The 23970-nt window shown below is 45.9% G+C and overlaps 2 protein-coding genes across 9 annotated transcripts in view; both read right to left on the reverse strand.

Moving 5' to 3' along the window:
• On the reverse strand, nucleotides 1-6865 carry TMEM106A (transmembrane protein 106A). Of its 4 annotated transcripts, none has more exons than XM_065910638.1 (8): nucleotides 6776-6865; nucleotides 5390-5616; nucleotides 4800-4863; nucleotides 3473-3626; nucleotides 2740-2880; nucleotides 2585-2628; nucleotides 1842-1895; nucleotides 1-1348 (listed from the first exon to the last, which is right to left on the reverse strand). In XM_065910638.1, exons 2-8 carry the CDS (start codon nucleotides 5595-5597, stop codon nucleotides 1228-1230), a joined length of 786 nt encoding a protein of 261 aa, XP_065766710.1. In that variant the 5' UTR covers nucleotides 5598-5616; nucleotides 6776-6865; the 3' UTR covers nucleotides 1-1227. The 4 variants fall into 4 exon arrangements, with proteins under 4 accessions (XP_065766710.1, XP_065766713.1, XP_065766711.1 ...); XM_065910641.1 differs by lacking the exon at nucleotides 6776-6865 and adding an exon at nucleotides 6688-6706; XM_065910639.1 differs by lacking the exon at nucleotides 6776-6865 and adding an exon at nucleotides 6403-6674.
• Nucleotides 6866-7048: 183 nt separating this feature from the next.
• NBR1 (NBR1 autophagy cargo receptor) overlaps nucleotides 7049-23970 on the reverse strand; it is a 28328-nt gene continuing 11406 nt past the window's right edge. Inside the window, exons 6-22 of one of the 5 annotated variants that reach the window (XM_065908763.1) lie at nucleotides 22460-22654; nucleotides 22071-22145; nucleotides 21352-21566; nucleotides 20683-20850; nucleotides 20044-20253; nucleotides 19112-19271; nucleotides 18728-19018; nucleotides 17843-17989; nucleotides 17286-17361; nucleotides 16657-16767; nucleotides 16235-16399; nucleotides 15935-16012; nucleotides 14371-14788; nucleotides 13837-13931; nucleotides 13142-13199; nucleotides 12298-12412; nucleotides 7049-8831 (exon numbers count right to left, since the gene is read on the reverse strand). In XM_065908763.1, coding sequence (XP_065764835.1) covers nucleotides 8658-8831; nucleotides 12298-12412; nucleotides 13142-13199; nucleotides 13837-13931; nucleotides 14371-14788; nucleotides 15935-16012; nucleotides 16235-16399; nucleotides 16657-16767; nucleotides 17286-17361; nucleotides 17843-17989; nucleotides 18728-19018; nucleotides 19112-19271; nucleotides 20044-20253; nucleotides 20683-20850; nucleotides 21352-21566; nucleotides 22071-22145; nucleotides 22460-22654 — 2751 coding nt within the window. In that variant the 3' untranslated portion in view covers nucleotides 7049-8657. Of the gene's footprint in view, nucleotides 8832-12297; nucleotides 12413-13141; nucleotides 13200-13836; nucleotides 13932-14370; nucleotides 14789-15934; nucleotides 16013-16234; nucleotides 16400-16656; nucleotides 16768-17285; nucleotides 17362-17842; nucleotides 17990-18727; nucleotides 19019-19111; nucleotides 19272-20043; nucleotides 20254-20682; nucleotides 20851-21351; nucleotides 21567-22070; nucleotides 22149-22459; nucleotides 22655-23970 lie in introns of all 5 variants that reach the window. The other 4 variants (XM_065908761.1, XM_065908766.1, XM_065908765.1 and 1 more) reach the window with 4 other exon arrangements.

Consider the following 23970-nt stretch of genomic DNA (forward strand, 5'->3'; position numbering starts at 1 on the left):
TCCACCAGCAGCTCCCTTCCCAATTATAGGACACCTTTATTTTTCTTTTTTAAACACTGTTAAGTACAGTTTAGTGAATACAATATAAATCCTTTACTTTTTCCGAACTCCACACAGCAGAAGCTCCAGCCTGGACTTCATGGATTTTCACGCTGTTGCCAGCACCACTTTGACCCCAGTTACTCAGGCATGAAAGCGTGCAGACGGCGTGAACTCCTCCCTTCCTCTTGTCCCCTGGTCAGCTAGTCATCAGGTTCTGTCCCCACTTCCCTTTCTCCATCCTTCCTACTTCACATTCAGCTTTCCCCACCCTCCAAGCTCATCTCTCTGCCTGTCTGAGTGATAGGAACCACGGTAAAGGTGACACTGGTACCATCTGACCTGTGTCCACGCACATGGGCTCAGGGTTGTGACCTCCTTCAATAAATACCTTTTAACATGACTCTGGTGCAGAGAATAATATTAATAAAAGTGTCTTATGGAGAAGAGAAGCTTTAGCTGCAGAACAGCTCTGTGTTCCTGGGGACCCAGACCATCTATAACCAGGAAGGAGGCAGAGCCAAAGGGCCTTGGTCAAAAGGTGGGCAACAAGTTACCAGGAGAGAAGCAGGCCGTCACCAACCACCTGTCACGTGACCAAAGCGAAAGGCCCTGAGGACAGACAGCACAGGCTGATCCCTAAGTCATTCCCATCACTGGGCGGAGAACTGGAAAAGGATCCGTGGAGTCAAACCAGATAAAATGAAAGTTTTCTCTGCATTCAGGCAGGAAGAAGGCCTTCCCTGGAGGAACCAGGCAACCACGGTGCTCAGCACAGGAAGGTGGGTGCTGCTCCATGCCTCTGAGGCAGCTCTGAGGAAACTTTGGGTCAGACTTTCCTCAAGACATAACCAGAGGCCTCTGGTGCTGGCCTCTAGAAGAATCAGGCTTCTGATACTGTGGAAATCAGAGAGTGGGTGTGTGTATTTGTGTGTGTATGTGTGAGAGAGAGAGACACTGTGTGTATGGGTCTATGTGTGAGAGAGAGAGTATGTAGGGGTGTGTGAGTGTATATGACGTTAACTTCCACAGGAAGCTTCCTCTGCTGCGGGTGCATGGGGTGGGGAGGGTCTGATAAAGCAGGGTTTTTCCTTTGGCAAAGTCACTATGGTCCTACTGGGCACCACGGAGTTGTGGGAGGTACAGACCAGGCCGGCAGGCGACGGGAGCTTGAGGACAGCAGACAGGTCACGGTGGGTGAGAGACCAGCAAGTGGGGCACAGACGTGTTTCCCCGGCAGTCCACATATTCATAGCTCTGGAAGACCAGCTGCTCGGAACGGCTCAGGTAGGAATAGGTCAGGGTGCCCCTGGAGAGGAAAAGGAGGCTTTGTCTGGGAGGAAGAGGAAAGCCCTGGCCCTGCTCTGTTCTCTGGGGAGGGCTGGCTTCCTATTCTGTCATGGCTCCTGGGACAGCTGCCCCACCCGGGTCCCGGGCAGCTCCATGGGTGTCACATCAACAGCTCAGAAGCAAGGTGGACCCTAGAGGAAGGGCTGGACCTGCCACTATCAAGAGCCAACAGATTCATGGAGTCAGCTTGGATGACTTCCTTCCCACTAGGGGGAGCTGGAGTCAGAGGTGGGAGAGAGGGGGCTCCCTTGGTGGTCCAGTGGCTACGATTCTGAGCTTCCCATGTAGGGGACCCAGGTTCAATCCCTGCTCACGGAACTAGAGTCCACATGTCACAACTAAAGATCCCACATGCTTAACCTAAGACCCAGAAAAGCCAAAATAAGTAACTATTAAAAAAAAAAAAAAAAGAAGTGAGAGAGGGGATACCAGGGCTTAAAAATCCTACTTACTGGATGTGCAAAAGCACGTGGTGGACTTTGATTTCCAGCCAGGTACAGATTTTGCTGAGAAAGATAGAGAGGAAGAACATGGGACCACGTTTCACACTGAGCAGCCTGTCAGTTCAGAGGAGGCCTGCAGTCCCAGGCCCCTGGCCTCCTTTCCATGGGGAGGGCAAGGACCCAGGCCACTCCCACCCCTTCCCGCTCCCTCTGCCTAAGGTGAGCACATCACTCCCCCAACCCCCACTGGCTTGACCCAGGCATGTGCTGGCCATTCCCTTAGTAGAAAACAGCGAGTCAGGCTAAAGAGCCCAAAGTCATATATTATAAAAGTGAAAGTGAAAGTCACTCAGTCGTGTCCATCTCTGAGACCCCATGGGTTTATACAGTTCATGGAATTCTCCAGGCCAGAATACTGGAGTGGGTAGCCTTTCCCTTCTCCAGGGAATCTTCCCAACCCAGGGATCGAACCCAGGTTTCCTGCATTGCAGGCAGATTCTTTACCAACTGAGCTACAAGGGAAGTCACATATTGTAAGGATTAACCCAATTCTAGCCTGGTTTTCTTTTCAATCCCACTCCAAACAGGCAGATGTGGGGGCCCTGAACACTTGCACACTGCAGTCTTGGCTATAAGCGTGCAGGCTGAATGCTGGCTGCAGGGTTGCTAAGCAATCAAGAAATCTGGTGGGGGTTCAAACTGGGTTTCCAACCAGGATGGAGGTGAGGGAAAAGAGATCAAGGGCTACTCACTATGTGTTTTCATCCCATATCTTGTTGGCCACTATATAAAATATCTGTCAACCAAATGGTCATAGGGTTAGCCCCAACTGCAGCCGCCCCCTTCCCCCCACCACCTGTGTCCACACACTTGTGTGGTGTGGGGCTGGCCAGCGAGAGGGAGTCACCTGTTCAGTGGCTAAAGAGCCGATGTGGAGAAGGAGGCTGTGGGAGACCTGTCCCACCACGAGGGACAGGTGCAGAACCTCGATGGTCAGCTGGGTCACAGTGATAGGGCAGTAATTGTTATTGGAGATATTCAAGATACTCTGGGGAGGAAGACAGGGAAAGGGAGGGGTGAGAGTAACCATCCTTGGCAAGAAGAAGTCAAACAGTTTCAAAAACCCCCAGCCTGATTGAGCCCCATCCCCAAGTGAGAGCTTCAGCTGCTAGGGCACCAGTGCCAGGAGCCTCTTGAAGGGGCTTTTAATGACACAGGGTCACTGTTAACTAAGACCATAAAAGTGAAAGCATTAGTCGCTCAGTCTTGTCCGACTCTTTGTGACCCATGGACTGTAGCCTGCCAGGCTCCTCCATCCATGGAGTTCTCCAGGCAAGAATACTGGGACATTAAGCTGTCTCAAAAAGCAGTCTCACCTTGCAAGGCTCTTTCTGTTCCCCTGCCCACCCGGAAAGTCTCAGGCATACCACTCCCTAATACTGCTCTGGCCTCAATTCTAACCTCTCACAGTTCCAATCCTACACAATCTGTTAGGAGCTTCTTCCCAGGCTTCTGACATCCTCTGAGTGCCGTAAGATCCCTGGCTACCCATGTCCAAGGTCAGAACACAGGACAAGGGCTTCAGAGGAGTGCCACCTGGAAGGTGGGGTCGGAGCCCAGGGGCACAGGCACCCACCCACCGTTATGTTGAGGTAGACATTGGCCTCATCAATGGCCACCGTGGAGGAGTTGAGGCCCACAGGCTGCACGGCGATTGTCCGGGGAAACAGGAAAAAGACGATGAGGGATGAGGTCACCAGACAGATGGACACTGCCAGGAACACGGAGAGTTTCCTGTGGGAAAGCAGGACCCGGGTAGGAAAGTGGAGAAGTCTGGACACAGAAGCAACCTGGCCAGGGGTGTTCAGATACTCTTCTCTGTACACAAGGCTCTCCTCTGAGTTCCCCTCACAACTGGACACTTAGCTCCTCAGGTGTGGAGGACCAGCCTACAGTCAGGGGCGGCCCAGAGTGGGGAGAAGCACAGGACTGAGAAGCCAGCAGCTTGGTGTCCATCCCCAGCTCTCTGTACCCACTGGCCCAGTAACTCTGAACAACCCATTTAAGCCCTAAGCCTCAGTTTCCTTGTCTATAAAATGGGAGATAATTCATTGTACCTACCTACCTCATACAATCTGTTATGGGCTAACGCAGGAAAAGTCACCAATCCCTGGTCCTGGTGCGTAGTCAAAGGCTAAACCAATGCCAGCTATTGGCCAGCTATCACTGGAAGAAGTCCACATGAATTTTGAGAGTTCTGAATTTTAATACTCATATTCAGAACCAGACATCATCTGTCCATCTAATTCAAAATTATAATATGCATTAAAGAGACTGCACCTTCTAAGGGGCACTGTCAGATTTGGACTCTGATGCAGTGGTGGGGGAGGTCTGGGTGGTGGCTCCCAGATGGAAGCTGAGGACCCTTGGAAGAGGAGCTGCAGGGATTCATGTCAAATGACCCAGATGACAGACAGAGTCACAGGCCCCCACAGAGAAACTCAAGGCTGCCTTCGAGGTTCTGAAGGGTCCCAGGTCAGGGAGTAGCTGGCTTTCCTCTACGGGGAAGAGAACAAGCAGGTCTGAACTGCCATAGCAAAGGAAGTTCTTAGGAAAAATCACTTCCCCAAACCAATGGCAACTAAACCAATGGCAACTCCCTCTATCCTGGAAGGACTTGCAGAGTCAAGAGGTCCTCTCTGTCTTCAAAAGGGAGCCATGCTTCTTGGAAGCAGTGATGCTTTGGATATTAACTGACCTCAGGTGGTCTGCTGTGCCTTGAGATTCTTTAACTAGGAAAATCTGTGGAAACAGGGTGCTAATATGTCTGAGCCCAGTGAGGCTCAGGCTTTTGGAGGAGAACCAATGGAGAAAATTTAGTAGAGGAGGGCACATTGGGTGGGATGACAAAGAGGAATTGCCTCCACGGGCAATGCCTACAGAACTGGGATAGGAAGAGGGGCTTACGTGTGCCTGGGCTTCAGCCTCTGGTCCCCATAGGGGATAAGGGCCACCAGCTGCTTCTCTAGCTCTGTAGAGAGAAAGAGGGTGAGGAGAGCCACGAAGTGTTCACAACAGGTTTCCTGTATCAGCCTGCGAGAAGCACCCCTCCATCCCAGAGCAGTCTCAGAAGCACACTATCTCTGACCCGGGGCAGGACTGGGGACACTGGCTGTTGGCAGCTTAGTTTTGCCATTTCTCGAATGGAGGTGAGATTTTCATTGACACGGGTGAAGAATTTCTGCAAGTCACAAGTCAGAAAAGCCCAGTTTCTTTGGAGAAACTGGTAACTTCCTGAATCCTACGGCAGGGTTGCTAAGGAAGCAGAGAGGCTGGAAATCCCCTGGGGTTGGGTGGTACAACCAGGGCAGGAGGGAGGTCTCTGCAGAGAGCACAGGGAGGGTTAGAATCTCCCTGGATCAGCCTGAAACTGGGGGACTAGGAGCCCGATGACCTAACACCATCCAGGGAGACTCAGAGGGGCCTGGTGCTGGTCAGCGGGCTGTTAAGAGTCTTTCCTGGATCCCAGGCTACTTCCAGAGCCTGCGGTTACTCACCTCGAGGAATCTCCCCACTGCCCTGGCAGGTGGGACAAGTTACAAAGCCAGCCCCAGCAGCCCTTTCACAAGGCACACAGGAACAGAAAGGCTTGCTGTTGCCGGTGCTGGAGTAGCTGGCAGCCTTGCTGCCAAAGGCTGGGTCGGGGGGCAGGATCAATTTGTTCTCATCCTCCTGAGAGGCCAGCTGGGAGAACGTCTCACCCATTGTTCAGGGATATTTTTCACTGATGAAAAAAGAACAAAATTCAGTTAGAGTGGATGTTGGGTGTCACTCTGGTTTTAGATTTTCGAGATTGGCAAGGGGCCCCATCACAATTTCAGCAAGCTCAAGCCTAAGGAAGTGAAGGTACGGAAATTCAAGCCGTTACCCGTGGCTCTTAAATCGCGAATCCCTGCATTTTAACTCCTCTATTTATTGTAGGACAGCTCAATTCCCGACAGGGAAAAGCAAAGCAGAGGTTATTTCACTTTAAGGGACTTTCATAAGTGAAAGCAGAGCACTTATTTTGTTCTGGAAAAGTTGCTGAGCTGTCACTGATTACCAAGGAAGGAAGTTAGATAGGGTTGGCTTGAGGGCAGCAGCCAGGAGAGCCCCTTCATCCTCTGAGACAAAATGATTCTGAAGAAGTCTCTCCAGCACCCCGGGGCAGAAATGTCTGAGGTCTCCCAGCCTGGGTCTCCCAGCTTCCATTCCTGAACTTGGGCAGGTACTGGTGTAATAGGAAGGTAGGGATTCTTTGGAACAAGAAAGAAAAATGAAGCTAGACTGGTCACAGATGTGGGTTAAAAAACCCCTAAAAAGGTCGTGGATGGGAGCATAAACTTTTTCTATGTTGCTTTCTGAGGTGGGATGGGAAAGAATGTCTGGGGGAGGGGCAACGTCTGGGTCAGTCCTTTACGAGGAAGAACCGAGGCTAAAAATCTAGATTCTCCCCTAAAGAGTGGAGTTAAATGAGTGGGCATGGTGAGCTGAACTCTGACCTTCTGGGCTAAAATAAAGGTAGCCTCACCTGGCTTAGGTCTGAGATCCCGGGCTCCTCTCAGCTGCGAGGGCTTTTGGAGATTTTTGGAGTACGTCTTTTGGGACGAGAGCCTTTAGGGAAGGGTGGCTCCAGACTCCTGGGGGGGTGGGGAAGGCGGGGCAGGTGGGGAGCCGCGACTGTGGCCTACCCATAGCCCCAGCTGCTTCACGCCCTACTCTGAAGCTGGGCGTGGACTGAGAGGCTAAGATTTCATCGAAAGATGATTTTAAGTCCCATCAGACACCCCGAGAGGCCGTTAGTAGAGTTCGGTACCTGCGTGTTGCGCTAGGAGGCGGCACAGGAGGAGCCTGGACCCTTGCCTCCCAGAGGAAAAGTAAAGGAATTTCTCAAAGCGCCTTACCCTCGGGCGACCGCGGCGACAGAAACGCCTGCAAAGTAGAACCGAAACTGCGGGAGCCGGGGTCTCGCCCCAAGCTTTGATTCAAAGCTTTGGGAAGCTCCGCCTCGGCTCCTCCGAACCCGCCCCCTCCCTCCCTCCCAGGGCCCGCCTCCTCTCCCCTAAGGCCCGCCTCCTCCCTCCCAGGGCCCGCCTCTCTCAACACAGCGGCCAGAACGTTTCTCAGCTCTTCAAGGGCCATGCGAGGTACTGGACGAAGGTACCAGCCAGGGCAGGTAAGAGTTTCAAAGTTTATTTCACCATTCTTTAGGCGGTTACATACAAGTACAATGGGACAGACGACTGGACCCTTACAATACGACTCAGGTGGTCAAGACAGATCCCCTCCCAAATCAACCCAATTAATTACACACAACCGGCTGCTCAGCCTCTACCCAGACGGCCCCATAAAAACGTTTTAAATAACGAACAGCCTGGTTGGCTTGCAGTCTGAATCCTGGCCTATTTAACAGCATTGAAGAGTTATACTGTAAATAAACATCATTATGGCTAATGATTAAATCATCATTCACTGTAATACCAACCAGGTTATATAATACTATTTTATTATCCTTCCCCCTTCGGGCTGGGGGGGGGGGTGTCAGATTTCTTTTCTGCAATCAATTTTTATGACTAAAATCTTTAGTGTTTTTTGTTACCTCTTTACCAGCTGTACCCAAGACTCCCTTCTATAAACAGAGTGAGGACTTTGGACCTTTGTAAGCAAGCTCTTTCCCACTCACTTACCCTGGGGTTAAATTAACCAAAACTTTTTTCTGTGAGTTTGCTCCCCATCCAAGTTTTGTAAAATATCAGCCTCTTTTTCTTGTTCTAAGTTCTCTTGAACAGATTTCAAACATTCAAGAGACATTCAGGACTTCCTGAATCCCATTTCAAAACCTCACACCCGCTCATCTGCCCGCTCCTGAATTTTACTGATACTCACATAATAAAGTTCAGTTTTCTCATGTTTCTATACAGCCCTTGCCCACTCTACTGTAAATAAGACCTGCCCCCGACATAAAGAAAAAAGGTAACTGTTAAATTTACTTTTTCCTTTAATAGAAGAGTTTTTTTTCTTCTTTATAGGATTAGCAAAATATTTCACACTACCTAAACTTTTTCCCTTAAATAAAATACAAATGTATGCAAAATTGCTACAATAGACACTGTTCAACAGGTGCTGGTGGGTTATTTAGCACACTCCCCGCTCCTTACTCAGAAGTGCAGAGACGTGGAAGGTGGATATACTTCAATGCATCAGTGGGGTCTTAAACAACAGTGCTGATTACCGAGACTTGCAGAGAAATGACTTTCTACTTGAAAAGGGAAGAGTAACAAAATTCCTATCACATTTTAGGTGTCATTTTAATACCACATAGCTATTTAAGCTTGGGATAGGTTAAGAGAAATTATGAGAATAATTCTGGAAAACAACTTCCAAGGTTAATTCCTTTTAAAAACTGACAACAGATATCCTCATAAAAACATCCACGTTAAGCAAAGAAAAATACTCAACTTCAATACAAGCAGAAAGAAAAATGGTTCTATAGGAAGTTTAAGTTATACTCTTCAGTGCACTAAAACAGAGAAAGGAGCTTTATCCAAATCAACTGAAAAATGCTCTTCCTACAATTCACCTAATGTCTACGGGGAAAATTTAAGTTCTGGTTTTTGATTTGCTCCAAAAAATACTGCAATGCAGGTACTGTCTTGATAATTCAATGATGGGCTCTATTATAGATTCATCAGATTAAAAAATAAGCAAAGGTCTCTACCCCATGCTCCAACAGAATAAAGATCATCTCTGAGCAGCAGGCAAAGTTATTTAATACGAGGTCACTCCTCAGTAGCGGTGGCTATACCAATCGTTGTTGTTGACCTGAAGGAGTTCTGTCACCACTTGCAGGATGTTGTAATTGTGTTTCTTCAGCAACCTTAGGTTCAACTGCCTGTCACAGAATCCCATTTCAAAGAGATGGGCCATCAGGGCTGCTGTCTGATCTTCAGAAACTATTGGCTGTGTAGAGTCAAGAAAAGCAGAAAAACAGTTTCTATAAAAATCTGTATTATTTTGTTGAGTAATTCTAATCTTTCCAGATTTATTCAAAACATTAGTTAATTAGGTGCAAGACTATGGCACTCCTGTCCACCCAACACCAATGGGTCTTCTGAGGGGATAAGAAGGACTGGGAAAACTCTGTTTTGGATGAGGTATGTTTGTATCCCAAACAAGGTAACAAATGAACTGTCTTTAGAACTAGATGAAGAGATGCAAACACACTCTGGAAACCCTGTGAAGATAAAGGTGATCATGATGATGGGCCAAGGAGAAGAAGAGCTGTTACTGGAAAAAAGTCTGGGAAATTTACTCAGATACGCAGAGGAGCCAGACCAGGAACTGCTCAGGAAATGACATCCTGGGCAACCTTCTTGGCTTTTTTTTTTTTTTAAATAAAGAATAGCAATTTTTTATTGCTAATTTACTTAATCTTTTACTTTTACTTTCCTCTTTGGGCCAAGCCCTGTGGTGAACTCATAACCTTCCTAAATCCTCTGAACACTTGGAACACCCTGTTATCATTTACTTAACAGCTGTGTTGAGTACCAATTTTCTTATTAAAAAAAAAAATGGAGACACAGGTTAGCTAGTATTTTGCAGGGTGGTTGAGTGGATTAAAGCTCAACATTCAGAAAACTAAGATCATAGCATCCAGTCCCATCACTTTATGGCAAATAGATGGGCAAGCAGTGGAAACTGTGAGAGACTTTATTTTTTTGGGCTCCAAAATCACTGCAGATGGTGACTGCAGCTATGAAATTAAAAGCCGCTTACTCCTTGGAAGGAGTTATGACCAACCTAGACAGCATATTAAAAAGCAGAGACATTACTTTGCCAACAAAGGTCCGTCTAGTCAAGGCTACGGTTTTTCTAGTAGTCATGTATGGATGTGAGAGTTGGACTATAAAGAAAGTTGAGTGCTGAAGAATTGATGTTTTTGAACTGTGGTGTTGGAGAAGACTCTTCAGAGTCCCTTGGACTGCAAGGAGATCCAACCAGTCCATCCTAAAGGAAATTAGTCCTTAGTGTTCATTGGAAAGACTGATACTGAAGCTGAAACTCCAATACTCTGGCCACCTGATGCAAAGAACTGACTCATTTGAACGGACCCTGATTCTGGGAAAGATTGAAGGCGAGAGGAGAAGGGGACGGCAGAGGATGAGATGGTTGGATGGCATCACCGACTCAATGGACAGGAGTCTGAGTAAACTCCGGGAGTTGGTGATGGACAGAGAGGCCTGGCGTGCTGCAGTCCATGGGATCACAAAGCTCCGGACACGACTGAATGACTGAACTGAACTGAATGGATTAAGGTAAGAAAGGATGTCATTGTACTGAGCACTGTCTCTGGTATTTCTCTCTTCTACGGTTCCCTTCTATTTCAGAGTAAGTTATCCATCCTCCTTTCCAGGTTAATCCTTCTGTATGAACTTTACTTTGTATCTCATTACCTCTCATCACCTCAGAAATATTTTTCTACTAATTGATCTCTTATTTTGATTGTTAACCTCCTTTCCTACTGGCTCACCTTTAAAAATGTCTCCCTCTGCCTTACATGTCCCAGCTTTCACTCTTCTTTTCCCTTTGTATAGTCCAGCTATTTGAAAGTGAGGCACAGTTGTACTCTTAAAGTCCTCTCTGCTCCTTCACACTCCTCTGCAGCACCTGACACTGCTGGCCATGCCCTCCTCATTAAAACTCCCTTCCCTTCCTCCTCCTCCTCCTAGTTCTGTCTTCTATGCAGAGCCCTCCTTCTTTCCATCAGAGGCTGCTCCTTCCTTTATCCATTCTTCCTGGAAAATTTTATCTAATCTGTGGCTCCTGTTCTATCTTGTACATAAATGACTTAATTTCCAGGCCAAACTTCTCTCTGTAATTCAAATGTATAAATCCAACTATACTCTGGATAACTTGACCTGGGTGTGTCTCAAATTCAACACCACCCCAATTCACCCTGATTTTCTTTTCCTTCTGCCCAAATATACCCTTTTTATATATCCTTTCTTAATGAATGGTACACTGACTACCTAAACCAGAAACTTTTATCCTTGACTTCTTCTAGCCTTATGGCCTCCAAGTTCTGCCATTTCTATTTCTCTTCTACCCTTCTTTTTTTCTTATACGTGGATTCTCAGCTGGATTTCTTAAGGCTCCCTCAGCCTCTGCACTATGGAGTGGAGTGATCTTACAAAGAACAAATCTGATCATGTTAATTACTTCCCTAAAATCCTTCAGAGGCTGCCCACGGGACCTAAAATAAAATCCAAATCACTTAACACAGCATCCCACCTACATCACTGGTCTTTTCTCTTCTTAGAACAAATTTACCTTCCAGGTTCACATTTCTAGATCTCTTTACTGGCTACTCTCTGTCTACCCTTTCTGACTCTGACTCTCAGCAAACACTTTTAGGATGACTTTAGGCATCATCTAACAGGAAGCCTTCCTGCGCTGCACTGTAGGGCCAATATCAGACTGAGATGTTCCACCGGTCTAAGAAAACTGGTATAGTACCTTACACTGCATAGTAAATGTGTGTGTCTTTTTTTTTAATTAGATGAAAGATTCCTTAAATTCTATAGTGCTTTGCAATTTTCAAAAGTTTCATGGACAAATGTCTGTTTACTTCTTGTTTCCCCACTTTGGGCAGGAACTGGTGTCTGATTTCTCTTATAGCACTAGCACCTGGGAGAGCTCCACACACATACTAGGTCTGCAACAAACATTGGGTCTTTTTTCTTTCCTCCCTTGACTTAGCCAAAGTCATATAAGTGGAAAGTGGCCATGTCTTTGTGTGTTAATCAAACACTAAGTTTTGTGATACATATAACCAATGGAATTACTCAATGATAAAAAAAGGAACGAATTTGAGGCAGTTCTATAGAGATGGATGAAACTAGAGCCTGTTATCCAGAGTGAAGTAAGTCAGAAAGAGGAAAACAAATATCATATATTAACACATATATGTAGAATTTAGAAAGATGGTACTGATGAACCTATTTGTAGGGCGGGAATAGAGAGGAAGACATAGAGAACAGACTTGTGGAAGGAGAGGGTGAGACAAATTGAGAGAGCAGCATTGAAACATATACGTTATCAAATGTAAGAGACATACATAGCTAGTGGGAAGTTCCTGTATAGCACAGGGAGTTCAACCTGGTGTGACAACCCAGAGGGATAGGATGGGGTGGGGAATGGGAGGGAGGTTCAGGAGAGGGGACATACATGTACTCATGGCTGATTCTCGGTAGCTATACAGCAGAATCCAACACACACTGTAAAGCAATTATCCTCCAATTAAAAGAAGACTAAACTTAAAGCTAACGCTTTCTATGATGACATGTGACTCTCTCCAGCCCAGGCAGGTATCATTGTTTTCACTAGTGACCTGGATTTGGTTCAGGAAAATAAAACATACACTGACCTGTGCGGTGACTGGTGGTCCAGCAAACAAGGCCTTGTATGCAGAGGCAGCAACGGACAAAGCCCCCTTCATCAGTCCCCCAGCAATGCTGTTCCCGTGGTGGTGGTGGTGGTGCCTGAGGAGGAAAGCCAAATTATCTCCCTAAGAAACACTATTATCTTCCTACAAGATAACCTGGGCTCTCATCTGGGAAAGTAAATGAGATGTCCTGGAGAAAAAAAAATCAAATGTAAAATGAGTGTGTGACTGTTTTCCTATCAGTTTTATAGTTACAAATCTAGGTCCAATGTAGGGCTCAGTTCTTACTGCTATAAGATATGGGCACTGCAGAAAACACGTCACTCTGGTTAGCATGCCAGCTTTCAGCCCCAGTGGAAAACTAATGTGGTCAAGGGCACAGTGAGGTACTGGCAATGTGTCTGCTCAGTTACCATCTCAGAGGAAACACCTTCCAAAGGAAATGTGACTTTCTGAACACTGTATACGGGGAGGGGCCCAACTTAACACTGCCTTGAGACGACTAGGAGCAGAGAGGCAGGTTTGTCTAAGAACAAGTTACGAGATGCACAAGGGGCTGGACCTTCCTGCCCTCCTCTGTTACTAAGCAGGACCTGAACCCAAGGGCACTTCTTCCTGGTCTGGACTGGGAACCCTCTTAAACATCAGTGTTAGCCCTCTGCTCAGGGTTGCTCACGAGCTTTAGGAGAAATAAGAACAAGAAGATGGCTCTCCTCCGTCACTCTCAGGAGGGGGCATGTGCTCTGAGAGGCTTGTGTAAGCAGGGGTAACACTGGGACATCCACCTGCTTCTGAAGAAGAGGCTGCACAGGCAAGGTCCAGTTACCTTGAGTGGTCATAGCTCTTCGGTCTGCTGTTTACAAGTCCTGATGAACCTCTGAGCTCTAAAAGCAAAAGAGCTGTTGGTTAGATGCAGCATCTAGAAATGTCTGGGATTTCCTAACTCCCAGCAGGGCTATTTCTGAGGCAGGTAACAATCTGATCACAACATTTCAAGCCTTTAATTTATTGGCCGCACCACATGCCATGTGGGCTCTTAGTTCCTTGATCAGAAATTCAACCTGTGCCCCCTGCATTGGATACAGAGTCTTAAATCACTGGGCCGCCAGGGAAGTCCAGGCTTTGTTTTTTGAGGAAGAGAGGGAAGCCACTTTGAGGGTCTACTCACAACTCCAAAGTGCTATTCTCTATATTTTGTAGATGAGCAAACAGACGTTCAGGTATTATCAACCTGCTGAACCACTTCAAGGTTACACAGTGAGGAGAGGTAGAGTTGGGGCTGAACCTAGACCGGGCTGGTTCCAAAACCTGTGTTCTTTCTACTACAGCACAAAGCCAGCTTCTATGGGGTCTCATCTAATAAATATTAAGCTAGAAGACAGAACAAAAAGAGTAGGAGGGAGGAACACAGAAAAAGTCAAAGGGCAAGTTTTGCAAAACTGCCAAGAACCACAGAGTGCCTGCTTATGCCTGGTTTCCATGAGAAAAGAGCACAGAGAGAAAGCTCAGGTTGGTCCTTACCTCCTCTGATCTGACCAGGGACTGAAGAAATTTCTGGTGCGGTAACTGGTAAATCCACTCCTGGAGAGCCATGATGCTGTGCACAGGGAGGACTCCTTTCAGAAAGACACAACAATGACAGTGAGTTGAGAAGGCACCTCTGATAACAGTGGAGAAAGAGCAAACGGGCACAGCAGGGCGAGATTCTCTACAGAGGCTTCACACTGCTGAGCCAGAGCACATGTCTGCATCTAGGGATCAGGGGGGAAGGGTTCACTCTTCTGTTTTCCTCTTCAGCCACAGCCAAGCTAGAAGACTGGCTGCAGTCTGGTCACTCCCCTGCTTATTACTCAGCTAATTAAGGTTAACTAAAGCAAGTGTTTCTTTAAATACAGGATCCACAAATACTGGGAAGTACAACTTTCTTCATCAGACTTTACTATGGGAAATCGCCATTTCCCCTGCTGACAGAGAAACAGGTTTTGAGATCAGGTTGAGTCCTCTCTTTATTCCACCTCTGGAGGACAGCCCAGCAGAGTGGGGTACAGATGGTACCTGGGCAGCTGTGGCGGAGGCCCCACCACCTCTGGGGTTAGGGGCACTGTGTCCAGAGTCTGTGAGGTCATAAGGATGTCATTGATGCTGTGCCCCTGTGGCTGGTTCTCCCCTCCAGGGGGTCTCTCCCCAGCTTCGACTGGTTCCTGCCCAGCCTCAATCCCAGGCTCGCCTTCAGCCCCTCGCTCCAGGCCTTGCTGTGAGAGTGCAGAGCTGTACATGGAGTCCCCCAGGGGGCGGCTGGTGTCAAAGCACTCAGGCAGGATGATGATATAGTCCTCTGAAGAAGCAGAGGACTGACTCCGAACTTCATCTTTGAGCTCATCCTCTTCCTCCACAGCAGCCTCTTCTTCAGCAATTTGGACAATCTCCTCCCTCTCGTCTGTAAGTGGTCCCTCTTCAGGTGAGGCAAATTTCACTAAAGGGTGAAAGCATCCAATTTTAAGGTACAAGCTAAGAACAGTCCCTCGTGCTTACTCTACCCTATACCAAGCCTTGTGGTTCATGAGCTATAATTATGAAAGCCAGAAGAGAGGGACAAACCAGAGGGCCATATTCAAAGTCTGAAGCTGCAAAGAACCAAAGTTCATAACAACAAGGTCAGCAGAAGCTTCTGAGTAACACCATGAACCTTAAAACAAGGAGGCCCCTTTTCTTTTCCCCTTTCGGTGACAGTTAACGTAACTGTCAGAGCCACCTCAAAGACTATACAATTCATGGAATTCTCCAGGCCAGAATACTGCAGTGGGTGGCCTTTCCCTTATTCCAGGGGATCTTCCCAATCCAGGGACTGAATCCAGGTCTCCCACATTGCAAGTGGATTCTTTACCAGCTGAGCCACAAGGGAAGACCAAGCATACTGGAGTGGGTAGTCTATCCCTTCTCCAGTGGAGCTTCCCAACCCAGGAACCGAACCGGGGTCTCCTGCATTGCAGGCGGATTCTTTACCAACTGAGCTATCAGGGAAGCCCCTAACATACTGGGATGGTTTCAAATCGAAACTGCTAAACTAGCTAACAGTGCTATGAGAAGAGAAAACATCTGGTGCTAAGTACCACAGGACTGTATGACTACTTTTGACTCCTTCCCTCCTCTTCTTTGCAAAGTAACAAGTAGTCATGACAGAAAACTGGCAAAACATGGATGAGTTAAGAAAAAAAAAAAACAAACAACAAACTACCGATAATTTTACTGAGACAACTACTGTGAACATTTTGGTATAAGTCCTTCTAGACTTTGTTTAAACTTTTTTTGTTAGCCATTTGTACTCAAGTGTGTGTGTGGAAATACATATATGTTTTTTAAATACATAGGTTTAAAATTTGAGTGTTTGGATAGTATCTGAAATACATGAAATGGGTTCTGCCTATCTGACCTCTAGAAATTCTACCACAAAGAAATTTATTACAGCAGAATTTAACTCTGAGAAACTTCAGCTTGGTGCTCCTGCTTCTGCCCACTATTTCCTGACTGCTGCCCTTGGAGAAATGAGACAACTCAGCTGCTGGGGGTGGGGGTGGGAGGGCAGGGGAGGGTTCTCTGCTGAGGGGCTCCGTCCACTTACAAGAAGACTCCTTACTGCAGAACCCAGGCAGCACAGTTGGCTGCTGTTCCTCTGTGGCGTGCAGCTGTAATTCTGCCCCTGGGAAAGTGCAGAAATGAATTACGGAAGCTGCTTTGCTCCTGATGCACATGTAGCGTCTAAATGAACAACCATGACCCAAACTCTAACAAAGATTCCCCTGTCTCCACTCTCAGTAAAGACGAGCACTTCTACCTGCTCAGGTCTGGCAACCACAAGTCAGGCGTCACTCCAATGGGGGGGTGGGGTGGGGTGGGGTCTGGGAATTCTAGGGACACTCACTCTGCGGGGACTTCTGTCTGCAAGGTGGTTTGTGATCCGGGGCGGCATCCAACGTAAGGGATCGGATGACAGTCTCACACACAAACTGGGTCCCACTCAAATCATCTTCTGGTTCCTCCACGGAAGAAATGTTCTCGGTCTTTTTCTTTACTGACACTGTGGAATCTGGAAAGGACAGAACTTTTGCCTGCACTTGGTGTTTAAAGTGTTGCAGAGCTTTCTCTAGTCATGTCCCCATGCTGATACGATGCCAAGAAATAGTTGCTGTCTGTGCTATGTGAAGGTAAGGAGACCTCAAAAAATCAGATTCTATGGAAAACCCGTTTACACACCAAGGTAAGGTTAGTAGAAGGTATGGATAACAACAGGGTGTGGTATGGAAGGGGAGGTTGCAAATGCTTTATAAATATTTAACCCCTTACCAGGAAGTGCTTTAAATCCCGCCCCTTCACTCTCTTCCTGTATCTGCCCCAAGCCTGGCTTCTCTATTAAAGGACTGTCATGTGGCAGAGGAGACATGCAGGGAGTCATATCTGGAGAATGAAGATAGGAGAACCATCAACCAAGAAAAAGCATTGCATCATCAATACTCAAGTGTCCAGAAACAGCAGCTTCTAGGTTTCCTGCCTCCTGCAGAGCTAAACTAAACCCAGGTACGCTTCAAGGCCTGCTGTAAAGAATTTCTCCAGACCATCAGGTACACAAGTATCTCAGACAGGTCAATCAACACAGGAAGGATCACAAACAGTTGTTTGGCTTTGGGAGACCACGGCCAAGACACAGAACCATGGATGTAAAGTAACAAGAGGGACACAAACGCCTACAGAGAAATGCAGAAGAACGTCCCTTTGTGGGGGGGAACTCGGTACAAACTCGTATTGTTGCCTCTGACAGAAACAGGGAAATGGGCCCATGGGTGCAGTTTTAATATCACATTGTGGGAGAAATCCTTGCCTACTAATATCTCAGAATGACATAATAACTACCAGAGTCAGGGGGGCAGTACTATTGGGCCTGTTAATAAACAAAGTGGACCAAGTGACATTCTTACCCACAGGAGTGTTGTGGGGCACTCTCTCCAACTCTTGGACAATATTTATATCCAACAGCTCAAAGGACAGCAGATCCTGAAAAAAAAAAAAGGCGGGGGGCATGTTAGGCTACTTGCAACACATGCAAGAGCCATGTTTTGTGTTAAAGGCTACTGAGCTCCACAACATCCTAGATTCAACTCTGTTCAAATTCATGTCTCATTTCAGTCAAGTGGGAACAAGAAGAGTTAAATGGGAACCAAACATTCAAATAGCCACTGGGAGGAGAGAGAGCTGATGCAGTGGGAGTGAAGGTGAACCAGTTAGGCAGAAAGAAGAGGCAACGAAGGGGAAGTTGTGGGAAGCACAAGATAAGTTCCCAATTCAAAGAGGAAACATTAGAAACTTGCTTCCATTAGGGATGATCTTGCCATCCAATGCATCTCACTAGATTAGAGTGGGTCTATCTCTAACTTCCTGGGCAAAACCGACAGCTCTACCAGCTTCCCTTAAACAAGTTAAGAACTTGTTCCCCAGGGTTTTCTGTCCTTTCCCCTCAAAATGCTCAATCTTCCACCTGGGCAGTCAGAAGGTCCACGGATGGGATGTAGAGCTCTCTCTTGCTGGCAGCATGCTTTGCCTTCTGTGGGATGCAAGCTCCTGTCCCTTCTGTCTGCTCAGTTGTTTCACCAGGCAGAATTTCTTCTTTAGCCAGAAAAGCTTCCTATGGAGAGAAACCATTGGGACACCTTTTCGGCCCTCAACAGAACTCAAAGAGCAAGTTGATGGCTGCCTCCCTAAAATCAAATGCGCTGTATGTAGTAAAACTTTTTGTTTTAATTTCACACTTTTCTATGAAAAAGCTACAAAAAGAGTACAGAGAGTTTACTAATTACCCCCTTCATCTAGCTTCCCCTAATGACAGTAACTTAGATTAACCATAACAACAATAGTCAAAACCAGGACATTATCACTGGGTAACTTAAATTTAAGCAGTAAATAGGGAAGTTGCCCTAAAACAACATGCATAGGACTTCCCTGGTGGTCTACTGGTTAAGAATCCACCTGCCAATTAGGGGACACAGGTATGACCCCTGGTCTGGGAAGAACCTGTGTGCTGTGAAGCACTACGCTGGTGTTCCACAACAAGAGAAGCCACTGGAGCGAGAAGCCTGTGCACCCAGATGAAGAGCAGCCCCCGCTCACTACACTGGTGAAAGCCTCTGCGGCAACGATGAGCCAGTGCAGCCAAATATAAATAAATAGCACAACAACAACAAAATCAAAAAGAAACTGTGCACCAAGTAACAACCAGGGTTAAGCACTGAGGGACACACGAACAAAGCCCCAGAAGACTAGGCCCAATATAAGCATACTGATATGTTTGGGGGAAGGGGAGAAGCTGGCCTTTCCAGGTTTCTGGAGGATCCACCAGCTGTGAACAGGCCCTTCCAATGCTCACCTCTTGCTGGCAGGTGAGATCATCACCTCTGCTTGAGCTGATCATGCTCTTTTCACTGTTATCCGGGCTCTCTGTGGAGGGGAAAGGATCCACTATGATGCTGCACCAGACCCGAGGCCCGAACTGCTGGCCTTTGTGAGAAAGACGCCAATGGGAAGTGTATGTTCCCTCCAAGGTTGGGGCAATGAACTCCACAGACACAACTCCCACATGGCCAGCCTTTAGGCAGGGAACCAAAACATCCTTCTTTTCGGTAGAAGCCAAAGTCAGGTTTCCCCACATGAACTTGAGCTGAAAAGAACAGTAACAGGAGAAAGAAAGTTTGTCAGTTAAACACTCTGCCATCTCAGTCACTTCACATTCACACTTTGTGGGGAAAACTACCTTTGTGTCTGTGCTCCACTTGACATTTCCTGTATTTTTCATCCTCCAGTGTTTGATAAACTTGGTTCCTGGCTGGAGGTGAGTCCCATCAGGCAAATTCTCGTCCACAAACGCGGCACTGAGTGTCGGCATAACTGGGGCACAGGGTTGCAGAGGGAGCCTGGACAAAAGTTTAGATTTTAATTACTTGTGTTGGGTGTGATATATTCTGAATATCCAATATGTGGTTCAATATGCAGACCGTGACCCTGGAGGGCATACTAGTGCATCTGCTTTATAATGGGAATTCCCTTACAGTCCAGTGGTTAGAACTGTTGCTTTCACTGCTGAGGGCCTGGGTTTGATCCCTGGGCTGGGAACTAAGACCCCGCAAGCTTCATGTGGTGCAGCCAAAAAACCCTCCAACAAGAACAAACTATTAACATTTTTTAAGAAAAGAAGCTGACCCAAGGAATTCCCTGGCAGTCTAGTGGTTAGGACTCTGTGCTTCCACTGTAGGGAGTACGGGTCTGATCACTGGTCAGTGGACTAAGATCCTACCTACCACTGAAAGAATAAAACAAGGGGACCTGACTCCTAAGTTAAAAAACTATGGTGAGGATAACTGAAAGGGTCCATAAATACCACAACTAGAGAGTTGGGCTCTTAAAACATTTGCTCCTTTTGCTTCAAATCCAGACTGCCTCCAGTGAAGAGAGATCACACCAGTTTCTGAACCTTACTGGTTTCTGTTTTTCTGAAGAAGGCAACAAAGTAAGCGTCAAAGATAACTAGCAAACCACCCTTTAAGAACACTAAGATCAGAAAATGGGAAGTTTTAAGGGTTTGAGTGCTAGGAGTTAGCTATAATAAATAAGACAGAATTTGGTTTAAGTTCCAGTTTTAGAGGGCTGGACCTAAAGCTCTGGCTCCCGCCCTGGCCCTGGGCTTACATCAGGGTGTTTGACTGCAGCAGGCTCTCGGGTCGGCCCAAAGGAGACTTGGGGCTCTGCAGCCCATGAAGCGAATTCCATAGATGAATCTTCCTGTGGAGTTTAAGCTGCTTTTTAAGTTCCTTGACCTCTGCTTTACGCTGTTTCTTCTCAGCCCGCAATCTTTGCTTTTCTGCTTTAAGAAAGTTCTTATCAACTTGCTTCTGGAGCCTGTGAGATTAAAAAAAAAAAGTCTTAAAAAACAAATCTCACAAATAAACCTTGAAGCTATTCTGAGCCACCTGTGGTCTTCATCAGCATCTGCTTCTAGTTTAGCTTCTTAATTTCTTTCTGCAGTTCTGGTTTCCATCTCATTAGCTCCAGATAATTATCCCTGTCACTGCACATCAACTGGAAAGGAGCTGGAACTAAGGAGACTCTTTGGTCTTTTTTTTTTTGGCTGTGCTACACGGCTCGTGGGAGCTCACTTCTTCAACCAGGGATCAAACCTGTGTTCCTTGCAATGGATGCGCAGAGTCCTAACCACTGGATGGACCATAAGGGAAGTCCCAGAAGACTATTTAGTTTTGTGATCCCATCCTGTCACCGAAACCAAAAAGCCAACCAGAGAACAAACACTCCATATATATATGGTTTTACCTGGCCTGTTCCAGAGCAGCAGGAAGGCGAGGAGTAGACAACCTCGAGTGAGAAAACGGTTCAGAGGAACCCATAACCGGTCTCCGCAACTTTAGCAGGACATGGTTGGAGTCATGGGCATACGGCCCCGATTCACAATCTTCGCAGATATTGTAGGATGCGCAGAGGCTGTGAGGAAAGGAATGGCACAGTGGGAAGTACCTAAGGTCAGGAGATACGGACCCAGACTTCCATATGTCTGCTCTATCACCACTGAGGTGGGAACCTGAGCATGCCACCCACACATGCCATGTCTCAATCCTCAAGAATAAAATGAAGATATTTTATTCTTTACACTTCACCTATACCTATTTCAAAGGACACTCTATGGGAGGAAAGATATGAAAGAGTTGGGAATAGGGAGACAACCTTTGGGGATCCAATTTCGTTTTGGGGAACTTAATTTTGTCTCTCACAGCTCTCTCAATTCAAATGTATACCTGAACACAGCAATCTAATGACTCACTCTTCAAATAGTTACTTTCTCTTGTGGGTGAAGAGTAGCTTGTTTTCAATACAGAGCTGCTGTGTCTGATGCTCAGAGTAAGTACAGCCTTTACCCCCCAGAACATTAAAGCCTCCCACTCTGTGGTCTACTAAGGGGTGTTCATTCCCAAGCTACTGCTTTACCTGCACTGGTAGCGCACACCCACGATACTCCTTTGGCAGCTGCTGCAAGCAATATGCCAGCTGAACTGGTTTTCTGGCAAAAACAGTGTCTCCTCTGAAACAGGCATTGAAACTTCTGAGGGACATGAACCTAAGGATGGATTCTGGAGGACAAGCTTCTCGTGTAATTTCTGTTCAAGCTTTTCAACCGTTTCTTTAACCACTTGTTCTCTGAACTAGAACACAGAAAAGGTGGTGTGGGGGTGGGGGGGAATTCTCTCAGTTCCAAGACTGGAAAAAGGCATGAAAATATAAAATAAACCTGAAACCTCACCATCTCTGGTATAAGAACACAATAATCAGATAATAGATGAAGAATGAATGGACAGAAACATAGCCAAAAAAAGGTCTAATCCTTCCACAGCTAAAATGGCTTCAAAGCAAATATCAAGAAGCCCTTTGATGAGTAAATTTCTAACGCTTCCTTCTCAAGCACAGAAATCTGTCTCTTTCCCTTACATCCTTAAACTCCCCCCTTTTCTAGTACATCACTGCAAAAGCCAGGAACTTTCTTGACTGGAAAGTTTGGAAGTTGGAAAGTTGTAGCTTGGAAATTACTAGCTACCATTCTTCGTTCACCTGTACCAGAGGCAGCAGCCCTCTGGAGCTAGCTTTCTCTCTCTTCAACAATCCATCTTTGCCAACACTGCTGCTAAACCCAAGCTGGAAAGAACACTCACTGTCTCTAGGTAGCTTGTGAACCAGTCAGGGGGCTTGTCTTGAGGCTGGTCTGGATTACGTGGAGCAGGTGGAAGCTGCTGCAAGTAAACACAAATCCAAGATACTTTTTTCCTTCTGTTTAAAGTAATTGTCCTACAATGTATTATTTTGAGGTTTCTTCTGTCAAATAATATTAACGTATAGCTTTAAAAAGTGAGCATGAAAAAGTATAAGAAAAATGTCACCCTATTCATGGTCCTCTCCAGAAGTAACCACTGCTACCAGTTCAAAAAGTCAGACAGAGATGGTCACAATTAACTCCCAAACCTCTGAAGAACAGCTCAAATCTTAGACCAGAGACAATGAAACACAGGTCAGAAAAATCAGAGACAGGTCGTTCCCTTTGTACCTGTGTTGCAGGATCCTCTGGGGTCTTCATGTCTGACCCCAAGACTCTCACCAGTGAAGAATAATGTGCAAGTGGCTTCTTTCCTGTTCTAGCAACTGGTCGTTTTTCTGTTCCAATAGGGGGTAGGGCTTCCTCGACAACACAATAGCCTTCATGGACTTGCATCTGCAATTGGTTTCCCTGTTTAACTGCCATCTGAGAGCAGAAGTTATGAAATAAAAACAATATTATGTGATTCTTTTCCTAAATAAAAATTCAAAGACACAAAAATAGAAAGGGTATGGGAACATTTGCTGAAAAATATCACGATTTATGCTTCTTTGTATATCTGTAGTATTTTTTTTAATATTCTTTCATCTTAGAGGTAAACTGTCTGCTGATTTCCAAAACTATACCTATTCCTGAAAATGCTTTCTTTTTGGGGAGTGGGGGAAGCGTTTTTTCAAACTTTTTTATTATGAAAAATTTCAAACATACACAAAAGTAGGAGTAGTGTGATAAATCCCCAAGGATTCATGCTTTTTAAAATTAAGTCAAATGACAAATATGCTAATACTCTCAGCCTGCTGCTTCTTTGCCAAGAATGTTAACTAGGAATAGTTTTGTTAAAAAACAAAGTTTTTAGTGTAGCTCTTCATTAGGTGAGATGTTTTAATTAATTGGGTTGCTTGATTTTTAAAAATTTAAGTGTGATTGACATAACATTAGTTTCAGGTGGACAACATAATGATCTGACATTGGTATACAATGTGAAATGATCACCACCTTTGTCCAGTTACAATCTGTTAACTGGTTTATAATGTAGGACTCCATTTACAGATTCTAGTCTCAACTTTACAAAAGTCAATTCTAAGATTCAGAAAAGTTAAACTTACGTCCCATAGTTAAATCTTTACCTTCCCACTAAGAACAGTATCTTGGGAAGCATGCTTAAGTGGTCACCTCTTTTTGAAGAGAATCTTCTCAAACACTCTTATTATTTTTTTTTCCAAACACTCTTATTTTTAAAAACTACTTCAGGGAACATTTGACAGAGCATCCAAGGAGAGATTAACGGTCAAGTCTGTGGGGTTCTAGCTCCTCCCACTTGTTATCCAGTGACAAGAACTGTTCTTTATCTATTTTCACACATTAGACATCTTAAGATTCCACTTAGAAACAGCATTCTGTGGCCAAAACATTTGAATGCTCTTATCTAGGTCAGGGATCAGCAAAATTTATTTTTTTCTTTAATTGAAGTATAGTGTACTTACAATGACTCAGGTCAGGTGTAGAGCAAAGTGATTGCTATACATACACACATACACTTTTTCAAGTGTCTTGTCCATAATAAGTTATTACAAGACACTGAATACAGTTCCACATTCTATACAGGAGGTTCTTGTTCAACAAACCTTCTTAAAGGGCCACATAATAAATATTTTAGGCTTCTGGGTCATTCAACTTCTCCTACAACTACTCAACTCCGTCACTGTGGCACAAAGGTAGCCAGAGACAAAACATGATCAACG

The sequence above is a fragment of the Muntiacus reevesi genome, chromosome 18, assembly GCF_963930625.1.
Source record: "Muntiacus reevesi chromosome 18, mMunRee1.1, whole genome shotgun sequence".
Lineage (NCBI taxonomy): Eukaryota > Metazoa > Chordata > Mammalia > Artiodactyla > Cervidae > Muntiacus > Muntiacus reevesi.

What these genes read in the sequence shown, in the direction of transcription:
- TMEM106A (XM_065910638.1), bottom strand. Translation starts at nt 5,597, where the DNA reads ATGGGTGAGACGTTCTCCCAGCTGGCCTCTCAGGAGGATGAGAACAAA. An exon ending in AGGCTGAAGCCCAGGCACAC is followed by an intron (nt 3,627 to 4,799) that starts GTAAGCCCCTCT and finishes GCTTTCCCACAG; the next exon opens with GAAACTCTCCGTGTTCCTGG. An exon ending in GCTCTTTAGCCACTGAACAG is followed by an intron (nt 2,629 to 2,739) that starts GTGACTCCCTCT and finishes TTTGGTTGACAG; the next exon opens with ATATTTTATATAGTGGCCAA.